At 40.1% G+C, this 22,379-nt stretch overlaps 1 protein-coding gene across 2 annotated transcripts in view; it reads left to right on the plus strand.

Moving 5' to 3' along the window:
• The window catches only part of CPEB4 (cytoplasmic polyadenylation element binding protein 4), a 42,523-nt gene that overhangs the window by 13,857 nt on the left and 6,287 nt on the right, over window positions 1-22,379 (plus strand). The window contains exons 3-8 of one of the 2 annotated variants that reach the window (XM_071570186.1): window positions 15,094-15,117; window positions 16,975-17,148; window positions 19,481-19,570; window positions 20,049-20,167; window positions 21,011-21,125; window positions 21,313-21,494. In XM_071570186.1, coding sequence (XP_071426287.1) covers window positions 15,094-15,117; window positions 16,975-17,148; window positions 19,481-19,570; window positions 20,049-20,167; window positions 21,011-21,125; window positions 21,313-21,494 — 704 coding nt within the window. The remainder of the gene's footprint in view (window positions 1-15,093; window positions 15,118-16,974; window positions 17,149-19,480; window positions 19,571-20,048; window positions 20,168-21,010; window positions 21,126-21,312; window positions 21,495-22,379) is intronic. The other variant, XM_071570187.1, reaches the window with a different exon arrangement.

Raw genomic sequence — 22,379 nt, forward strand, 5'->3', positions numbered from 1 at the left:
TTTGTGTGTGTTGTCTCAGACTGATTGAAACACAGTGATACCAATTGGGTCCTGTTCTGGGAATTACTTCTTAGGTTCTTTGTAAATTACTCTGTTTACTGGTTAATAGTTATATAACTATACAGAAAAAAGCTTCCAAACCGAGATGAGAAATTTAAGTGATTCTACGTGAAATACTTTGTTGTGAAGTCTTGTTTTTCAAGGGTCTGCTCAGCAAGGACACAAAGTTTGCTTACAGTGAAATGTGCAGTACACTGAATTTGCCTGCTGCTCTGGCACAGCACACAGTGACTTAGTTCCTGTAATATATTTAGGAATGGATCTGTATTCAAACCAGCATCCGCCGTGCCGTGGCAATGCTGCAGAGATCATCCCTAAGCAGGGTGGGGTTTGCAAGGAGAGGAAATACCTTCAGTTAAACCAACTGATACAGCTGGAAAAAAATTGTGCCTTGCTGTTACAGAACATTCCACATGAAGCCTGAAGTGGGCTTGTGATCACGAGCCTTTTGTGTTTATTTGCCATCTGTATCAGTTGCTCTGTGAGTGTATCTTAGCACATCCTGTCCCTCCTGTTTTTCACTTTTCTTGCCCCATCTTTATTTAAACCTTGAATCTAGAAATCTTAAAATAGGACTAATGATGGTTGTCAGCTCAAATCTTGCTTGCCATTTCAAACACCTGCATTTAAATAGGTAGATCCATAAGAAGTTTTTTTGTTTGCATTTTAAATGGTTAATCAGTGCATGCAGTGCTTTGAACTAAAGTTGGGTACTCTCAGAAAGGAAAAGCTTCTGGGTTTGAGACTTTAAAAATAGCCTGGGCAAGACACTAATAAAACATACTGGAGAGAGCAATCTCAGAATGGCATGGAAATAATTTAGATGATCTAATAAGTCTCACTGCTGCCTTGTGAGTCTGTGAGAGGCTTTAATACTGACTCGCCATGAGTTTAGTGTGTAACAGTAACAGCATCCCCTTCATACTGTAATGGGCTTCAAGAGAAAGAGGTACTATGTTGAAATGTACCTTGTATACAGGTGAGAGTATGGACGCCCTAATAGACATCAGGCACAGTTTGGAACCTGCTGTCTCTTGGAAATAATTTCTATCTTTAAATGATATGTTCAGAGCAGCAGGTTGTGGATTCTGTAATAAAATCATAAATAGGAATTCTTCAAAATGTAACAAAATCCATTTGCTGTGTGTTCTTCATGACTGAGGTGATTAAGCTGTGCTAGCCTTGGATTTGTTTAGGATGGTAATAATTATATTCTTAGATTGTCTTGTTTTATGCAATAAATAGTATTTCCACTGTGAGGTTAAAAGGTGAGTCTTAAGTATCAGTGATTCAGTACATTCAGTATTACCTTTTAATGCTTTGGATAGGCATTTTACCATTTTTTCACCCTCTTTTAAGGTATATTTTTATCCCTGCTCAAATCCTCTTCCTTTGTTGAGCAGCTGCCATTTCAATATGTTATTTTTATCCACCCCAGTGAGTGTGCTGAGTGCTGCACAGCCCATGTCAGCCCGCAGAAGCCTTTCCCCAGAGACTAATTGCATCTTCTTTACAATGTCTTTGGGCTTCGTGAGCTGAGCCTGGGATCCAGAGACTGATTTTTGAATCTGGGTCTTCCAGATGGCAATTTGAGCATTACTGTAATAGTAGTAGATTGACTAAATATTTCCTTGTTAAGTGACACTGAAATGTCTTTAAATACTTCATGACTGCAGGCTGGTTTATGACTGAAATGTCCTATATTTCAGTTCAGAATATAAGGTTATTGCCTGGAAATGATGCAAGGTGGAATGGATTAAAGCAGCAGGCCAGTCCATCTGCTCTAGCACTGCAAAGCACTCCTGTAAAAATGTGGGTGTGAACAGCTCAGTGTCTGCATGAGTGCTGTGAGTGTGACACAGTCTTAAAAACTGAACATACTTATGCACAAAAAGAAATGTTTTACAAGTAGAATAAGGTCAGAGTTATACACAGAGGCACTGAGAGAGGGTCAAACAGCTTTTTAAATTATTTTTTTTAGCATTTTTTCCAGCTCTAAATTTTAGAGCTGGAAATCCAGAATTATGAGGTCTATTCAGGATTTCTCCAAGCAAGTGTATAGACTGAGCTGTATTTTTAAAACATTCATCAGCCCCTGAATATTGATCTGAAAAACTATGTCAAAATTGAGGGAAGTATGTAAACCTTATAAAGTGTTATGGATGAAATGGATCCAAATAATTTTGAGAGCATTTTCTGAATATTGGATAAGAATCTGAACTAGTTGTTTCATTTCAAACCCTGTGGATTATGCAGCATGTTCATATTGTTTAAGTACAACAGGCCTTTTGGTTTTCCATATGATCCAGAAAATTAATGAGAGTCTGATGAGAATCAGTTCCAATTTTTGCCAAGGACCAAATAATATTCTCTTTAGGAAAGTGGTCCTTTATATATGCACAGACCTACTTTAAAATGTCATGTAATAGATATTGAGGTTTTCCACCAGCCACTGTCATGGTCATACTTCAGACTTCTGGGAGCAGCATCAGTGGTTGATCTCCTTGGTCAGAATTATCTTACCCAAGGGTTATTCATTTCCAGCTTTTTAACATACCCAGCTTCAACTAAAATGCACAGAAACTTTCCCTTCTGCTGCAGCAGACTGTAGACAATTCAGGTTTGCCCTAATTGTCTTTGGAAACTGTCATGAATTACTGTGTGAATGTTTCCTGCTCAGGATCTTCCTGAATTTTTCCTCCTATGCCAGGAAAGGCTAATGGGATTTGCAGACTTGAGTGCATATTAATTAAGAGGAAAACCAATTGTTTTACTACCTGAAAATGTTGCTGAACTGGGTCTAATAGCACTAAACTGCAACCCATGCTGAGGGAGCCAGGGTGGGGGAAACATAGTCTGTGTGAGTTTTATTTGAAATCAGCAGCTCTCATTTGTGTTGCCATCCACTGTTTTCAGGTGGTTAAAGTAGAAATATTATAACTTTTACTGTTCTATATTCTAGAATATTAACAACCAAGGGCAGACTTTCTTTCCAAATGTAGCTAATAGTCAAGATTTTGGGGCAATACTCAGTATTTTAATTTTTTAATCTTTTTTATGTTTTTCCCCCCCATTTCCTCTCATGGTAATTGAAGTGTTTGATGAGTTATCCCTACCTTTCCAATATTTGGGGTTTATCAGAGCTTTTGTTTAGAAGCAGCCAACAATCTTGTAAGAAAACAAAATCACCTGGGCAACAGGAAGGAACTATAATCTTCTATTAATAAACACTGAGATCAGATTCCTAGATTGGATTCTACCCTGGCATGGAGGTAATGGACACAAACCATACATAATGTATGATTTTACACTCATTAGCTATTACCTCATAAAGTCCCAGCTTTCCTAAATGGACATGTGGGTTTGTGGCTTGAACTAAATTCTTTGGGAGAGATGTTGAATTCAGAAAATTCACACACACACACACAGACCAGCTCTTCCTGCCAGGACATGTTTTCCATCCGGTCCCTCTGCAATTCCTGGCTCATCTGTGGTGCTTGGGGGCCTTAGCTGGTTTTGGAGCCTGTGGACCTGACAGGACTCATGATGTAGGTTGGGAGTGGGAAGAGGGAAACCCCACCAGGTACAGTGAGTTTGTTTGGAGTGTGCTCTTCCCTGAGCTGGGATGGAAAGGTCGCTGGGAGAGTTGTGCTTCCTGGAGCTGCTGTGCTCATCTCCCTTTGGGTAATACTGGTGTGAAACAATGGACAGACTTTTCCATTACTGGAGAGGGTCCAGGGGAGGCCACAAAGAGCATGAGGGGTCTGAAGCATTGCTCTGATGCGGAGAGTTTGCAGCAGCTGGACTTGGTTAGTCTGGAGAAGAGGAGACTGAGAGGGAATCTCATCAATCCATACAAGTATCTCCAAGGCAGGTGCCAAGGATGGTGCCAGACTCCTTTCAGTGCTGCCCCGCAGGAGGATGAGGAGCAATGGCCATAAACACAAGAAGCTTCACCTCAAATAAGGAAGAACTTCTTTCCCTGGAGGGTGGCAGAGGACTGGAACAGCTGCCCAGGGAGGTCATTCGCCTCTCTGGAGACATTCAAACCCCTGTGGACATGCTCCTGTGTCACCTGCTGTGGGTGTCCCTGCCTTGTGGAGGGGTTGGACTGAATGATTGCCCAAGGTCCCTCCCAACCCCAACCATTCCATGATTCATAAGGCTGTATTAAAGCTCCAGGCAGGTCCCCTTCCATAATTCAGGTTTCCAGAACCTCCCACCAGCAGTGCAAGCTCTGGGTGTGGGTTTTGTGTATAGCCAGAGAAGGAATGTGGGGCTACACAGGGTATTTTTGGCAGTGCAAGCCTTGGAACTAGACTGACAGCTGAGTTACCCAGTGATGGCTGGTGTTGTGGTGCTGTGTGCCATAGGAAAACAGGGTCAATTAAAAAGAAGTCTTTAAATTTATGGCAATCTGGAATTGGCAGCTTTTAAGTGGACGTAAATGAAAAGAGAATTTGCTGGTTCTTTGGAAAACATGTGGACTGGGATACAGGTTGCCCTGAGGCAAAGGTAGAGTGTAATTTGGGTTAATACTTTGGAGATTTTTTTAATAGAATAATACAATCATTTAGGTTGGAAAAGACCTCCAAGATCATTTAGTCCAATCTTTGATTGATCATCACCTTGTCAGCCGGACCAGAGCACTGAGTGCCTTGTTTATTCCTTGACTTTTTCACCTTAATTTTCTGTTAAAGACAGGAAAAAGCCAAAACCCATTTACAGTATTTCAGAAAACATTGTGCATTGCCAATAATTGTCAGTAAATAATTTAAATCCATTGTATCCATGTACACTGGTGCATATTACTTGAAAAATAAAGCAGTAGTTAAGTTACTGCTGTTAGTTTTACTCTTTCCTGCAAATTCTCTTATTACAATGAAAATTACAAAAATGCCAGGACAGGGAAGTGACATTTAAGGTATATTAAAATATTCTTTCAATCATGTGGAATAACTTAGGAAATAGTAGCACGATCCAATTTGTGTACTGAAATGTAGCAGCTTAGTATTTGTTTTCCCTGATGGAAAACACCAGTTGGAAGACGTGAATTACTGTTGATGCTGAATTAATTCCCCAGGATTTAGTGATAGTCTTAATTGTTAAGTGTGTGGGAAGTAGTTTGTAGGTTATGGTGCTGCTCAAAGTTTGGAGAACTTTTCCGAATGCTGACATGTATGTGCCTTTGGAACTGCATTCACAACTGGGGTTTGACTTATGGTAAATATATATAATGTTAAATTAATACTGGAAGAAAACAAGGTAAGGAAACAGATACTGTGGGTTATCTGTGCTGGGGCTACTTGAGTAGTTTAAATTTTCTGATAATACCTGTGAGAAATGCAAGTTATTATAGAAATGCTGGTCTTGGTAATGCAGATATCAAATAACAATCAAACAGCTCAGTGTTTTTACTTGACCAATGCAGGATTCTGAGGTGGGGTATTGACTGAAGAGCAATACCTTGATTTTTTTTGCTCTGTCCAAAACTGAGCCATTGAGCAATAAACTGGAGGGTATTAATGCAACCATCCTTGGAAGCCAGGAAATTCCTTCCCCTGCCACCACAGAGCAGTACAAATATCCCAGGGTTTTCTGATCTTGATCCAATTTGGGAATCAGTGTTAATATTCCTGTGAACTTCATTGGAGTAGACCTGCCATGCTGTCCCATCTCCAGAGTCTATATGGAAAATTAAATGCCTTTCATATTCTTAGACAAGATATTTCCTAGAAATGTATGTGCTGTAAATGGTGTGGCAGTTCAGGGTCATTAAAACACAGCAAAATGTTGAAATACTGCTGAATATTTTCATGTCTAACTCAGTGATTTGATCTTCAGAAGTGGTACAGCCAACAAAATTGTTCTGAATGCCATGACAGCAGCCTTGCTAATCTGATTAAAACCTTTCTAAGGATTTCTTGTGGTTTTTTTTAACATTTGTGCCTTTGTGAAATTAATTCCATCCCTTTTTTTAAAAGTGTGTTTAATCTTCTGCCTTGGTAAATGTCACTGTCCACCGAGTGGGTTTGGGGTTTTTTTGTCTTTTCTGAATTTTTGCTTTGATAATCTCTGCCCATTCTGGATCATCTTCAAAGCAGCCTTTAATTTGGAGCTGTATTTCATGAGTAGTGTCTGTTCCTTGTTTTAGAAGACACAGACCTTGCTGGCCTCCCTTCCCAAACTGCTCAAACTACCTGTCTTTTCTTTTGGCTCACTTTGTTCACTTTTTGCCTTAATGTTGAATTGTTTGAGTCTTTTGTTAGCCCCATTTTGCATGCTCTCTAATGTTTATGAGGCTGCAAATGGCATGAAAGAAGGAAAAAGAAAAGCCTGAAGTGCTTTTTCTTAAAACTGGAGATAAAGAAGAAATGGGTATAATGAGAATGGTGATGTGTTTTGAGGAAAAATAGGGAGATGAGTGCTGAGTATGAATGTAAAGGGGAAGAAAATGCTCCTAAGAAAGTCATAACAGGAACACTTTTTCAATAGTGGACAGTCATTGCACATACCCAGGAGTGACTGTACAGCACCTGAAATTTGATTTTTGCATCGATTTAAAATATTTTGAGAAAGAATTGCAATCCATATGGAATTTGTGTATTCAGCATCTACTTATTTTAATTCAGCATTAGGTAGAATGTTAAGAACTATTGTTGAGGCAAATTTGAAAATACATCTTACAGTAGATTTATCCACACTTGGTTTAATGCACTGAGTGTTGGAGGGCAGATGGGCCAGCTGTGGTGAGAGGATTTTTCCACTATGATGTTTATAGTTGGGCTTTCAGGTGAGTGGGGCAGTGACGTGCTGTCTCTAGATATGCACATGTCAGGTGAGGTGCAGGGAGTGGCATTTCAGCTTTACTCAGAAATCCCATTAGCAAAAATCCCAGCTCAGAAGTCAGATTGGGTGGGTATGAGCAAAGTATAAATTTTGTGTATGAAAGTGGAGATAATTGTATAAAAACTGTTGGTGCCTGGTCCTGTACACTGTTGGTTTTTTTTAATTGAGACAGAGGAAATGATTCTTTAATGGTGATTCTTTTAAAATACAGTTTTCTGCTTCCCTTCCCATTTCACTTGGGTGTGGGGATGTGAATAGCACAGTTTTTTCACCTGTGTTAGATGAAAAATTAGTGTCTTACCCGAGCAATTTAATGTAAAAATGAAAAATGGAGAAATGTGACTGGAGAGTGCTTGGTCTTAGAATCCCAGAATGGTTTGGGTTGGAAGGGACCTTAAAATTCATCTTGTTCCAACCCCCTGCCCTGGCAGGGACTTCCACTAGCCCAGGTTGCTCCAAGCCCTGTTCAGCCTGTCCATGAACACTCCCAGGGATGGGGCAGCCACAGCTTCTGTGGGCAACCTGTACCAGGGCCTTGCCAACCTCACTTCAGTTTTAAGCCATTCCCCCTTGTCCTGTCACTCCAGGCCCTTCTAAAGAGGCTCTCTCCATCTTTCCTGTAGGTTCCTTTCAGGTACTGGAAGGCCACAATTGGGTCACCCCAAAAGCTTCTCCTCTCGGGGCTGAACAATCCCAATTCTCTCTGCCTGTCCTCATAGGCTCATGTTGACTTGCTTGTGTTACTGTTCCCTTATTTTTTGGGAGTGGAGTAAGAGGATGGTTAAAAAAGGAACAAAGCCCTCATGTTGCATTCCAGGCTGTCTTGTGATCATTCCTTCCACAGACAAAAATAAATTGCTTTGAACCTATTACTGTACTTAAGGAACCCCAGGTTTAAATCTTGCGGTGTAAATCCAGCTCTTGCGAGTCACATGCAGATGATTCAATAAGCACGGGCAGAATTCCTGGTGGAGGAATTGATAGGATGGTGTAGGCAGATACCAACAGCTCTTGGGCTGAAGTGCTATAAAGAATCCAGGAACACAGTGATTCAAACCATGACTGTGAGTGGGAGATTTGGGAAGTTTTTGCACCTTTTCCATATATTTTCATAAGTTTTTCTATGACTTCTATGAGAGGCGCAATAAATTGTTCTTGTCACTTACAAAATAGATTTTATCTAGCAATTTTTAGCACATGGCATCCTGTTCTTTCCTGTCCTTCTGTCAGAACGTCCATCATTAATATGTTTGTGTTACTTGAAATTACGATGTTTGAAGCAGTTCTGTGGCTGAAAAGCTGATTCCTGTAATGCTTTTCCTTCCCTTCTCTCAGTCGCAAATTCTGCCTTTCATTTTTTGTTTTTAAAGTGAATATAGTAATACTTTGTGTCCAGTTACTCCATATCATAAACTGGAAGACATATTGAGGCAAAAGATTGAATGTTTTAATGACTTCTTGTCTGTTCTCCAGTAGTCATACACGAATATGAAAGCTCAGTGTCACCAGCAGTAGGGTGTCTGCTGTCCTGAAATACAGTATAGTTCCAACTAACATCCAGTCTCCAGCTGAGGGTTGTGCTCCATGATTTGCTTTTCTGCTTTTGATTTCTTATCTCAGACCCTGTGGGTGATCCTGAAGAAGAGTTATATCAAATACATATGATACTTAAGGCTTCCACTTAAGTTCATTTGCAGTATCCCACTATAATGTAATTGGAATTAGGGAAAAAATTACTGATACCTTGCAGACAAAGCTGTAGCTACGTTTAGGAATTGTTCAGGATTTATAACAGTTTGGTTCAGGAGAGGATTTCTTTGTGTTCTACTGTTTGATAGTGAGCAAAACATCAAAGTTGGCTTTGAAGATTTTGTATTTTTGAGATGAAGGAGACTGAATTTGGTTTGTTGCCTTTCAGGAGCAGTTAAGTGACTGTTGAAATGTAGGAAAACCATGTCTTGAGGTTCAGCCCATGTGGCCCTGTGTTAGTCTGACAGACCTGAGAGCATCAACAGCAGAGCAGCAATAGTGGTGGTGGGTTTTAAAGCCCTCACACAAACTGAGCTCAGGGTTTTCACAGTTAACCTTTTTTCCCCCTGTTTTCCCTTCAGACTTAGGCTTGAATTGTGGAGTCTCCATCCCTGGAGGTGTTCAAGGAATGACTGGACGTGGCACTCAGTGCTCTGGGCTGGTTGACAAGGGAGTGACTGGTCACAGGTTGAACTTTTCCAACCTCAGTGATTCTGTGATTCTCTTAACTGTGCTGGAATCATGTCTAGGACTTTTTGTCTCAGTTGCCCAATCTGGGAGTTTCCTTGAGCTCCTGGCAAAGGTGGATTTGCAGCTGTGCTGGGATGGAGTGGCTGAGCTGGGAGCAGGTTGTGCCTTCCTGTCACTCCCTGCCAGTGCAGCTGGGATGGGCAGTGCATGGGAATCAGGGAATCTCAGAATTGTTAGGATTGGAAGGGGCCTCTGGAGATGATCCAGTGCAACACCCTGCCAGGGGAGGGTCACCAGGAACAGGTGACATGGGAGTAAGTCCAGGTGGGCTTGAAATTAATCCAGAGAGGAAGACTCTACACCCTCCCTGGGCAGCCTGTAAAGAATGAGAGCCTTTAGTCTGTTGGTTTTTTCCCCCCAAAGGTTATTCTTTTCTGACTATAACTGCACCATCTCTTCATTGAGGCACTTTTGCTTTAGGCAGATTAAAGCCCCCAAAACTTGGAGCTAATTGCACAAGCCTTGGGAACTGTACTTTTCACTTTGAGTGGTTCTCAGCTTCTCTCCTCTTCTGTCCCCCAGTTATTTGATGTATAAAGTTGCCAACACTCACAGTTAGCAGTTACTGTGCTGAGAATCTGCTTTGTGCCATTCACTCAGGTTCTAATTTTGTACCGTGTGAACCCAATTAATTCAACATAATCACAGGTAGAACAGTGTTACTTACCAAAGGATTGTGTAGGTAGATTCTCTTCAGGGTTTTTGAAGAAAAGAAACCTGTTTGCTTTTTGTCTGTGAGTTGTTTTGTGACAGTGACCTGGAATTTAAAATTAAAAATTCTAGTCAGACCTGTACTTGAATGCTATGGAATAACACAAACTTCATTTTGTTACTGTTCTTGACAGGAGGAATGGTAAATACTTGTCTTCAGGCATCTGGCTTTGCTTGAAATAAAGCATAATATTTGCATCTACACTAGTACTCTTGTTTTTCAGAATTTGTTTGGACGTTTTGGACATAAACTAGAGCTTTATTTCTTATAACATGCTTCAAAAAGCTTCTTTTTACATTGTATTTATTTCAAAATATCTTAGGAGGAAAAATACAGTTTTTGGCATCTCTGCTACTTAATTTTGCAGAATCAGAACTTCCAAAGGTGCTAATCCTTGATTTTACTATGCAGCCAAATTTAGGCCACTTTGCTGGTTTGGTGCTGGCCTTGACATTGCTAAAAGTGTGACAAATACACATTTTTCAGATGTATATATAGAGGTGCTTAGTTTTCTCAAGATTGTGTTAAGATTAAGGAAGTACTATTGGAATGTTTTTTGTTCTTTGAAGTTTGGCAGTGTTTGAAATCTACAAAAAAAGGGAATCTCTCATATTCCATTTTAGTGGCTTACTTTGGAAAGCAGTTTTAGGAACAGGAATCTCATTTGACAGTTCAGAGATGGCTGTGACTGTAAGATGCAAAGGTCTCAGATGGAATAAGTTCACTGTCAGTGCAGATTTGTTAAAATTTTGTTCAATTTACTCTGTATGGACAGAATTTATGCTGTCTTAAGTATCCTGGGTTGGTGCCACTCTCTACCCTGCATTGTCTGTTCTTCCACAGTCAACGAATCATGTGCTTGGGAGAATTGGACTGGAATGAGATTAAGGGCTTGAACTGGGCAACATTTTTGCACACAGGGACACGTCTCATGTTAACAAACATGGAACTGGAGCCTAATCCTTTTGTCGGTGCTGTTTTAGAACTAAAATCAAGGAACACATAAAAAAAGGAGTACCTTTTTTTAGTCTGCCTTAGAAACATGGATGGAAGGGAATGGGTTGGAAGGGACTGTAAAGGTCATCTTGTTTCACCCCCTTCCATGGGCAGGAACACCTTCCACCAGCCCAGGTTCCTCCAAGCCCCGTCCAACCTGGCCTTGAACACTTCCAGGGATGGGGCAGCCACAGCTTCTCTGGGCAACCTGTGCCAGTGCCCCCACCCTCACAGGGAAGAATTTATTCCTAATCTCCAGTCTAAACCTACTCTTCATCAATCTGAGGCCATTCCCACTTGTCAGGTCACTACAGTCATGACATTATCTGCTTTCATGTTGAAAATGTCATCTAGGACTTAAGTTGTAAGGTTCTATTAAATAGGAGGAAAAACTTTTGGTTATAGTATGTAGATAGAAAAGATTTTTTTTTAATTTAAGAAAGTGACTATACCTCTTTGCAAAATACCTGCTTGGGTCTCTAAATTATGCCCTAATATAGAGATAATTGAACCAAAGATATGTTAAAAATAGATGTTCTTTAGAACTTTCCTTTTTCTGCTCTAGGTTTGGTTAAGGAGATATTTAAATTCTTCCTTAGTGAAATAGGGTTTGAGGTGACCTTACAGAACCTCTTATGAAATGTACTCTTACCTGTGGTAGGAACATGTGATCTGTGCCTGACATCTGACAGGCCTTGTGAAACCTGGAATGGAGATAAAATCTAACTCCTGAGTTAGAATCAACCCTACCTGCCCTCAGGGAGTAGTGGGGGAAAAGGTAGGAAAATATTATTGTTCATGTTTTAATGGTCTTGTGCACAGCATTGACAATCTTGCTATAATTGCAAAATATAAAAAAACCCAAAACAATGTAAAATAATGTACAAATAAGGCTTTGCAGTTGCAATGTCTAAACCAGGTCGTGCTTCAGTTTTTTTGTTCTATAACTTAAAACTCAGGACAGTGTAAATGTTTTCTCTAATAGATCCAAGGATATCTGGCTCACTTTTAGAAATAATCCTGTGAAATTGTGGTGCTTCTGTTTCTGTAAAAGTTAAATCTTGAGTGAAACAGAAAACAGCCCAGCAACAAATCACCTTCCCTGTTTCTGTTAGGGGCAGAAAATGTCTCGGAGAATGTAAAGGTTAAGTGAAAGCCTGAAACTTTTTGGTGTTGGTCGTATTTGCTTTTCAACGTAAGCAACTGGTCACCTGTGACCAGCTACAGTTAATAATACAGAAAGGTTTTGATATAGAGAAAACCTTATTATACACCTTCTTAAGAAAAAGTGTAGATTCCAATACTTTTCTCTAATGATATAATATTTAAACGTCAGCTGATGGTGATACAGATAAAAAGTACACGTGAAATCACTCCCAGCCTGCAGGTGGGGAGGCAGCAAGAACCAAGTGCTCAGCTTAGTGCACGACAACCTTGTAGGATGTTTGGGATCTCGGATGTGATTTAGGATTCCTGCAGATATTTTTCATGCTTTTTCAGCAGAATGTGTTTGTCATTGGGGTGTGGGATTACACACAACGTGGTGACAGTCTTTGCAGGGCTTCCTGCTGAGGGAAGAAAGCTCAGCACGTGTAATTTGGGGTATGTGAGACACAAAATATAGTTTTTAAAAAAGAAAGGAGAGAAGGAAATGGGCTCAAATGAGGAGAAGATACAAAAATTTGAGTGGGTTTCTCTTATTCATGATGTTCCTTAAAATGAAAGACAGTAAAAGCAGCAGATTTTTTGCAAAAAATCATTGACTTTCTGCATTGGATTATTTCTGACATAGGAAGGAGTGTTGCAGGTAGGGCTGAGGGGACAAAGTAATTGAAGCAGCTGGTAATAGCATTTTAAATTTCAGACTGATTTTATTGGAAAAACATCTCTGCGTTGGTTATTAATGAGAAGATGAACCAGTTACTGCACTAACACTTTGTGTTTCTTAGGTTTTGTAACATAATTCTTTCTGAAACATCTCGTGAGATAAGTAAATCTGTCCTAGGCCCTTTATGCAATTGTTTGAAATATTGAAGAAACAGGAAAGGGAAAAACAGATTCAAGGAATCCAAACCAATGTTGTAGTTTTCTCATTTAGGGAGGGGACAAGTGTTGTGATCTCCTGAATTCTTTTTCTCTGTTTGGTAGCTCTTTAAGGCTTCATTTGTGTAGCAGCTTAGCTGGGTACTCCTGTAGCAAAGATTTCTCTTAATATGTAGTTATGAAAGCCAGAGAGAGAGAGAGGGTAACTCAGCTGCCTTCCTGCCTTGCCAAAAGAGCATTCCTTCACTTCAGTGCTGTTTGTATTTCACAAAGTTTCACATTGTGTGAAATTAATGGCGTGTGATGAACTCTGCATTCAGTGAGCAGAGAGTTTGTATCTGTGCTGTACTGGGGTCGTTTTTAAACTGTGGCTCCTGAGAAATGTTTTGAAATGTCAGATGCTGGGATTTTGTGGGTTAGATGAAGCAAATGCAGAAAATAAGAAGCAAATTAGGGAGAAGAATTAAAAAAAGTCATCTTAGTATTTGGTTCTCAAAACTTCTTCAGTAATATCTGGCACTGAAAATGTGTCCTAGTTGGTGGCTGAGCCTTTTTTTGTTTTTGGTTCAAGTAAAGGAGAAAAATCCTCTTGCCTTGAGTGCTACAGGTGGCAAAGCTGTGAGGAGTCCTCTGACCTGAATTGTAGTTGCTGATCCGCAGTGGGAATCTTGTCTGTGCTCCATGTTCTGCTGCCAGGAGTGGGTGTGCTGACTGAAGGAGCCTGTGTGGTTTTGTTAGTAATTTAGAAACCACAGGCAGGATTTTTATGGCTTTATAGGCAGAGCTGGTTTTGAAAGGGCTTGATGTTCTCTCAAATGTGCAAAGGCTGCTGAGCTTTGCCAGGGCTGCAGTAAGATTGTGTTTGCTTTCCGTGAAAGTTCCTTAAACTTTTGCTTGGAGGACTATGTCAGCATCCTGGCTTTGTATAATTCCAAATTACCATGGAAAAATTATACTTGTAAAGGCTCTGAGCCTTTAAGATTCTCCCAAAAAAACCCCTGTGCCTCAAGAATATGCTCCAGTCCGAAAACCAGAGCTCTGTTGTGTTCTTGGTGTTGTGTCTCTACCAGCAAGAGATCAGAGGAGTGAAATGATCTTACAGATGTTAAATAATCTTGATGTAAATTGGACTAGTATGGTTTTTATTTTGAAAGAGGAAACTACTCCTGTATTGTTGTGGTTTACAAATATTGAAATGCTTAAACTAGTTGTCGGCCTCAATTTTGAATGGGGAAGCAAAGTAAAACACATGATGTGCTCAGTGTTTCTCATAGTACTTGCCAGGAGAATCCTAATTTTGAAAACAGTTGGCCTGCTTTCAGAAACAGATTTTAATGAGATTAAAAGAGAAAGAATGTGCAAGTTTGATTAGAAAGTTTGGCCGTGCTCTGACAATGGGTCCTGGAAGCCAGCACAGAAAATGTTGTGGTTTTTAGTGGTAGAATTTATTTGTTCTGAAACATGAAAATTAGGAACCAGTGGGTAACTTGAATTAATCCAGCAAAGTGTACTGAGTTAGTCTGAGATAATCTATACTGTAGCACACAGACTGCAAGGGGGTCTGGAAGGCACCTTTAGTGGCCCAGACATTTTCTCCTTGACTAGTCAGTTTTTCAACTGCTTATTTGCCAGTAATAATTTAACCAAGGATTTTGTGGGTTATGCAAAGCTTTTACAGCAACCTAATTTCAAAATGAAAAGTAACACAATAGTCTTTCCCTTTCTTTTTGTCAGGGCTTTTCCTCCAACTCAGATCAAGATCAGATTTAGAGTATTCGGGACCTTGGCAAGGCAGAGAACTTGGTGCATGAGAAAAGATCCATTTGCTTATAGGCACACACCCAAAAATAGATTAAAATAAACAAATAAAAATAAATGTGCAAATTGAGGACTAAAATTGTTTTCAAGAAGTCTCTTTCATTATCCATATCCACTTTGTCAGTCTCCTGTCAATGTGTTTTATGAGTAAGTAACAGAGATGGTGTGAGGAAGTCATGGGGGGTGAGGGGGGTCAGTTTGTGAACACCATTTTAAATGACCTGGATATGAAAAGGCTTGAGAATCACTGAGTCAGTGTAAAGGCGATAAAACAAGGTCTTTTGGTCCTTATAACAATGATTGAAAGGCTGTTTTCTTTCTCATTTAACATGCAGCAAGGACATATGGGAGAAGGCGAGGTAACAATATTCCTATTTAATTTTCTAATGTTGACAATGTCTCATGGGAGAAATAACATTAAGTTGTTACTAGAGGGCAAAGTCCAAACTTTAAGCTTGTAAAGGAGCAGCTTCACATAAATTTACATAGTCTGCATGCCATAAATCAACATTTTAACTGAATTAGGGAGTACTCGAGGCTGAAATGGTCACAGTCCTTACCGTGGACATCACCTGTGTGGTTTGTTACCCTGGGGCTGTGTTGCCGTGTTTGTGTGTATGTTATGAATGTCATTGCTGGAGAAGTTTATTTTGGGGATTCTGAGTGCTGATGGAGCACAGACTGTAATGAATGTACATCCTGGCCTGCTGGGTTCAATAACCAGATCCTGCAAATGCGTGTGCTGAGTTATCCAACAGCAGCTGATGGACCTGAAGAGGTTGGTTGGGTCTGGGGAGTTGCTCCCTCCCAGCAATACCTGCAGGACTGGGCCCCTCAGAGATGAAACAAATGACAAGTGCACCAGTTCAGCAGGGAAAAGCAATGGTTAAGTCAATATTACAGTCTTTTTCTCCGAGTAGGAAGCAGGTTTGCCCAGCTACAGAAATAGGCCTGATTGTACTTTTTATTTTAATTAAAGGTGTGTAAAAGATTCTTGAAATTGCAAATAAAGCAACTTGACCAAACCTTTTATTTTTTATTCATGTAAATTATATGGACAGTGGCTTTTATTGCAATTTTTTTCTTTACCTTGTTAGCTGTTTGATTTCTGCATGGAAAATGTCCGAATATTGGTCAGATTTTCAGTTTTCAAAATGTTTACTTTTTAAAAATCAATTTCTTTCAAAGGAAGGAAGCAAGAGCAGGATAAATTAACCTCAACAATACACTTCTGTGGGAGTTTGTGATGAATCCTGAAAAAGCAGACATATCACATCATAGGCAAAAGGAAACGTGTCCTGAAACTTGTAGCACACCTCATTGCTTACTTTGCCTATAATATTTTTGCCTAAAATGCTCCTTAAATGAGTAGAAGCCTCCTCAGTTTGTTGTGTAGCTGTTGAGTACCTGAGGGAATTCATGGAAGAGAACAGCTCATGTGCCCCATTTATGGTATTATACAGTTGCATTTACAATCAAATAACATTATTTGAAAGTAATAAATATTATTAAGGAAATCTGTGATAAAGGATTATCATAGAAGGATGCTGGACTGTGAGGGGAAGCTTTTACAACATTTTCTCTTAGAATGATTCCATTAATTACTCTGTTGTAACAGTAAAGTAAACTTATGGGGGGGACAGAGTTTTCAGTCTTTGCTGTAAATGACAGAGGGTGTTCCTGTTTTCATCAGGTTATTTTTGTTATTTGCAAGTGGGTGGTTTATGATATGCTTTGATATCAGTTAATTTAGATGTGTGATGTATTTAGCTGGTAGAATTCTTGTTTTGCCATCTGCACCATGAAATCCTATCTACAGCCTGTAAGAAGCTGTTCACTGGAAAATGGGATATATGGCTTGATCGGCTTATATTACCTTCTCTTGTTACATTTATGAGAAGAAATCTAATTGGAAACATGAAATATTATGGCAAATGGTCAACCTGAGCATCTGTTAGAAATGCTGCTTTGTTGCAGATCTGTATATCGGGTGCAGTGCAGTTATGAGGAGGTAGGAAATGCATTTGAGCTGCCGAAAGACATTGAAAACTAAAAGGGTCGTATGAAATTGAGAACATAACTGCTCATTCAGAGGGCAGATTGCTCACAGTTCTGCTGATGCAGCAACTGGTGCATTTTTTCCAATTATTTGAACAGTGTGTGCTTTGTTCTGTTAGTATGGTTTTTTTCCTGTTTTTTTTTAACCCCCTCTTCAGGTCAGTCTTCACTGTTTCCGATGGAAGATGGTTTCCTGGATGATGGGCGTGGGGATCAGACTCTGCACAGTGGTTTGGGATCACCTCACTGCTTCTCCCACCAGAACGGAGAGCGCGTGGAGCGATACTCCCGAAAGGTCTTTGTCGGGGGACTGCCACCGGATATCGATGAAGGTACACTCAGCACATCTCACCCAGAGGAGCTGCTTCTGCCTTAATGACAAAACTGGGGTGTGAAACCTCTGTCTGTTGGCTCAAGGAACAATTGTTTTCCAAACTCTTTGATGCAGAAACGGATCTTTGCATTTACCATTTGCAGTCCATGTCAGACGTGGGATAATTAGCGTTGGTTTAGACTATGGTGTATTTCTGCCATTGAAGAACAAAACCACACGCTACCACACCTTTACCTGACTTCAGCAGCGTGAAAAGCATAAAGATGCAAAAATAAACACACAAGTATCACCTGTTGAAACTCATAAGAGTGTTGCAGTCATTTTACAGACCCCAGAAGTCAGTAGGAGGAAAAGTATTGATTGGGGTTTTATAAAGTTTGTGTGGAGTACTAAGGCCTAACTCTGTATTTGGTTGCTCAAGTGTAGCTGCTGAGGTTGTTTCCAGCAGTGATTGTGTCCTGTGGTACCTTCAAATACATGTGTGGTGAGAGCTCAGACAGGAATGAATCTGTGCAGGAGCATCCAGTGAGGCACCAAGAATTCGTGGTGGGTTCATCAGACAGACACAGGTGGCAGAACACTGCACTCATTAAAACAAAACAAAACCATGTATATGTATTGTAAAGCTTCACTTCACCAGAGCTCTGTGTTCTGTATGTGTGAGTGTGCTGGGATGGTGGTTAAAAGAAATGCAGCAATAAATCTGAAAAATTGCCTTTTCTTAATCACAGAGTTGTTTAATTATGTCAGAGAGCCCATAATGCACCGCAGTGTGTGCTGTTGTGACATGGCAACTTGAATTTCATGTCAAACATTAGAGCTACTTTATTATTGAAGGGTCAAATATAACATGCTGTTTACAAGAGGGAAAATGACCTTGTAGTCTGTCCTTGTTGTTATTGTTTGGGTTTTGTTTGTTTCTTAACTTTGTCACCTCTGTGGGTTTAAAAGCAGAGGAGCACATGAATATTTTAGTCTCTGGACCCCAGTTATTGAAGAACAGGATCTTCCTGTATGGGGAGAGTGGATTGAATTTCTGGGTTGCTTCCGTCATGGCTTGTCCTGTTAAAAGCACAAGTGTGGGTTAGAATAAGGAACATCCAATTTAAAATCTACACCACAGCAGAATTTTTGAGGTTTTTCTTATCCTATTTCTAGAAAGAATTTCATGTATGTGATTTAGCATTAAATTTGGGTTAAATGCTATTCTGAACTGAGATTTATTTTAAGAATAGATATGCAGTGCAAGTATTGTTCTCCTTGGTTTATATCTTGATCAGTGCGTAAGCCTGACATACAACCATTGCTGGAGGAGTTCCTGAGGACCTGAAGGGCACAGACAAGCTTGTCAGTTGCTATTTCAGTTGCAGTGGTGTAAACAAACTGAAAAAGACATAATTGGCAACACCTTTTCAGCTTTCTAGAAGAACATGATGGTGAAAATCCCCTAAACTGTGTATTAGGAGCCTCCTCAGTGCTGGTACAGAAAGCCCTGGAACACCAGAAGCAGAATAGAGCTGAGCAGTTGCCAGTTTTAGGGATGCTCCAGCAATGTGAAGTTTGTTCTTTTTGTTTCAATTTTTGAATGAGAAATTCTTGTCCAAAGACCTTTACCAGTGGTGGTTTAGCGTGTTTGTGGAGAAGGGAATAATCACTCAGTTGCAAGACCAAAATCCCAACTAGAAGACTTCTGTGGAACTAGCATGTGGAAATTTCTGCCAGTAATTTGAAGTCAAGGGCTGAATTGAAATGGATACAAGAATTACCCCATGATCCAGTAACATATTCTTGCCATCTCACCTATGAGATTCCATAACTGTCCCCCAGGTTCATGCTATTTTAGTTTGAGCCCAAGCTCAGATGTATGTGGAGGTGTGGCACTGGCATGTGATGGGAACAGGCATGGCTGGGTCTTGGGATAGTCCCTTGGTTTGTTTCCAGTCTTCCTGCAATTATACTGGCAGAGCCGATTGCTTACTAGCAAGTCAGCAAATTGTCTCTAAATTCTATGGGAGAATAGTTGAAGCTGGATGGTTATAACTGTATAGATACAGTGACTCCATTCCTGTAAATTAGTGGGTTATGAACTTTTATTTTTAATTAAAAGTAGAAAGAAAAGCATGATCTTTGGTCTGCTTGTTTTATAATGAGTGTTCTGCCTTGTCTTAAAGATTCCTCATCAACTACTGAGCATTACTCTGAGCTGCTGAACCTTGAGGGTCACAGAATTTGTTTGTAAGGTGCAGCTACCTGAAATCAATGTTCTTCAAATGTCTTCCCTTCAATTTATTTTAATTGAAATTCATGCCTTTTCCTCTCTCCTGTCATAGATGAGATCACTGCTAGTTTCCGTCGCTTTGGACCTTTGATTGTAGACTGGCCACACAAGGCAGAGAGCAAATCTTATTTTCCTCCTAAAGGTATGTATCTGAAAACCAATAACATATGAGCATTTCAGAATAATTTTTCTTTATAAGACTCCATTTTAGACAAGATTGTTTTTACAATGGCACAATGTTTAGGGGGAAAAAAACCCCAGTCTTTGGGATTGTTATAAACTGGGGAAGTTTAGAATGTGGCTTTGCAATTATTATTCACTAAAAGAATTCTTCCTTAACTTCCTGTTCTTACTTTATTCCATTTTCCTTTTTCTCCTCCCGTTGTTCTTCATTTCTGTAATAATGGCTCTTTAAAGGGACTAAGTGGCTTCCACAGAATCTGGGATGGATTTGTGCCTTATATTATCAACCAGAGGGTTGGAAATGTGAGAGCACCTTAAAGCTTGTCCCTTACTGTGTGGCAGTGTGATGACATGGTGTCAAGAATAATTCTGGATTGAATTATTGTCCTATAGGCAAATAGGCAAAAGCAGTTATGTGCCTGTTTTCCCTTTGGTAGGATATGCATTTTTGCTGTTCCAAGATGAAAGCTCTGTGCAGGCACTGATTGATGCATGTATTGAAGAAGATGGAAAGCTCTATCTCTGTGTTTCCAGCCCCACTATCAAAGACAAACCGGTAGGTGGACTTTTCAGGGCCTGCACAATTCCTGTGTGATAACCAAAAATTGGTCTCTTCAGATGCATTTTTTCTGTCTTCAGAATGTTAATATTTAAATTTTTAAGGTATCAAGTTTTCAAAGAGAAGAGAGCAACTTACCTATTTTTGAACTAGACATGAAGTTTTTTAGTCTAGTTACAATGCATAATTTTGTTAGAAAGGACCTATTTCCAAATAGGTATTTTATATTTGATGAAAATGTAGAATTTATAATATCTGAGTTTTGTAGGCAACATGTTTTGACAGAGACAAATCCTAAAAAACATAGCATGGCATTGAAGTAAAATTATTAGTACAGATGGTTTGGGGGCTGATGCAAGTCTGTTAATAGTTGGAGAGAATTCTGCTGTGTTTCTGTGCTTCACATTTGGCCAGCTGTAGGCAAATATAAAGCAGCACGGTAAATAAACAGGCAACTCTGGAGCGTGTTGCATTGAGATAAGGCTGGTCTGGTGCTCACATTTGTCTGGGACAACGTAAGCAGGGTAGATCTGTGAGCCCTGGGGCGGTTGTACAGAACAGTTCAGTCATGATTAAGTAAACATGCAAGTAGAGGGTGAGGTATTTTCTCCAGAAATTTGGATAACAAGGAAGTGATGAAATTTACTATGGTCAAATGGTCTGTCTGAAGAGAGCTTATTACCATTTCATTTTGAGAAATGATTGCTGAACAAGTAGAAACTGAGTTTACAAAGTACAGCTGTTTAAGAAGTTTTCTTCTTTGTAGGACACTGTTTTAATTTATATTACTGAGATACTTTGAATTGTGAATGGTTAAAAAAAAAGGCTTTTTGTCCATAGGTTCAGATCCGGCCTTGGAACCTTAGTGATAGTGATTTTGTTATGGATGGTTCACAGCCTCTTGACCCAAGAAAAACCATTTTTGTTGGTGGTGTTCCTCGGCCTTTACGAGCAGGTACACTGCGTGTTCCACTGGGCATGTTGGATGTGCAGCCTTGTTCGGGGAGCACTGGGGGAAACGGAGTATTTCAGCAAGGGAATATTAAATGGGGGACATGAACACAACTAGACTGATTGATCTGATGCTTTTAGAAAAAACCTGCCAATTCTACAGCACCGTTTGGTTTTCCTTTGTGGTTTAGTGGAGCTGGCGATGATCATGGACCGGCTGTACGGAGGGGTGTGCTATGCTGGAATTGACACAGACCCCGAGCTGAAGTACCCCAAAGGAGCTGGGCGGGTTGCATTTTCTAATCAACAGAGTTACATTGCTGCTATCAGCGCTCGCTTTGTTCAGCTGCAGCACGGAGAGATTGATAAACGGGTAAGGGCTGCACTCCTCGTTCTCTGCTTCCTCTAGAAACACTCTTCCTTGTAACTGTGTGTCATTGTGAAGGCTGTAAATGCTATTTCAGATTAATTGCATATTTAGGGCTGGATTGTGCCACTTAGATACAACATGGAATAAAAGATGGAGTGGTACAGAGCTGATGGTTCTGGAACGTGGGAGGCAACTGTGAAACAGACTTTCTCAAATTGCTGAGCACAGTGGGAAGCATGTCAGCTGCCTTGCCCTTTTATAAGAATATTGCACTCATCATATGCTCCCACTGCAAGTATTTGTAGTGTTTGTGTAATGCAGGGAGTGAAGCATCTGCCAAGGATGGAGCAGTTCTTACTCCTGCTCTGCATCTTTTGGGAGAAGGGCAGAACCACCCCAGTGTTACACAGTGTGTGCTGGGTGTCCAAGACCGTCATGGCAATGCCTTTTAAACTTGTTAGTGTGCATTGCAGCCTCACAGTCATCCCCCACAGCTTGTGTAAGGACTGTGGTTAGTTATGTTATTCCTTACTATTTTAAATTAGAGGAGTATCCCAAATGGATCTGCAGTTTGCTTCTGCCCTCTTCATCTCTTTAAAATGTATCTGCCAGTTACAGTGGTCTTCAGACCACAATTTTGAGCAACTCAGATGCTCACATGCTCTTGTTCTGTCTAATTCATCCATTGTCTCTGGATTTTTCCTACATGACTGTCACTACTGATCTTAATTTTATAGTTAATACAGCGGAAACCCTCCAAACTTGGCTGATTAGCTCATTATCATTTCACTCCTGCTTTGGCTACAAAGCTTGGGTAGAAGAATTGTAACAACAATTTAACTGTGGGCCTGTGAATTGGAATGTCTTTGTTCTAATCTTGGCTCTGAA

Source organism: Pithys albifrons, chromosome 15, assembly GCF_047495875.1.
Source record: "Pithys albifrons albifrons isolate INPA30051 chromosome 15, PitAlb_v1, whole genome shotgun sequence".
NCBI lineage: Eukaryota > Metazoa > Chordata > Aves > Passeriformes > Thamnophilidae > Pithys > Pithys albifrons.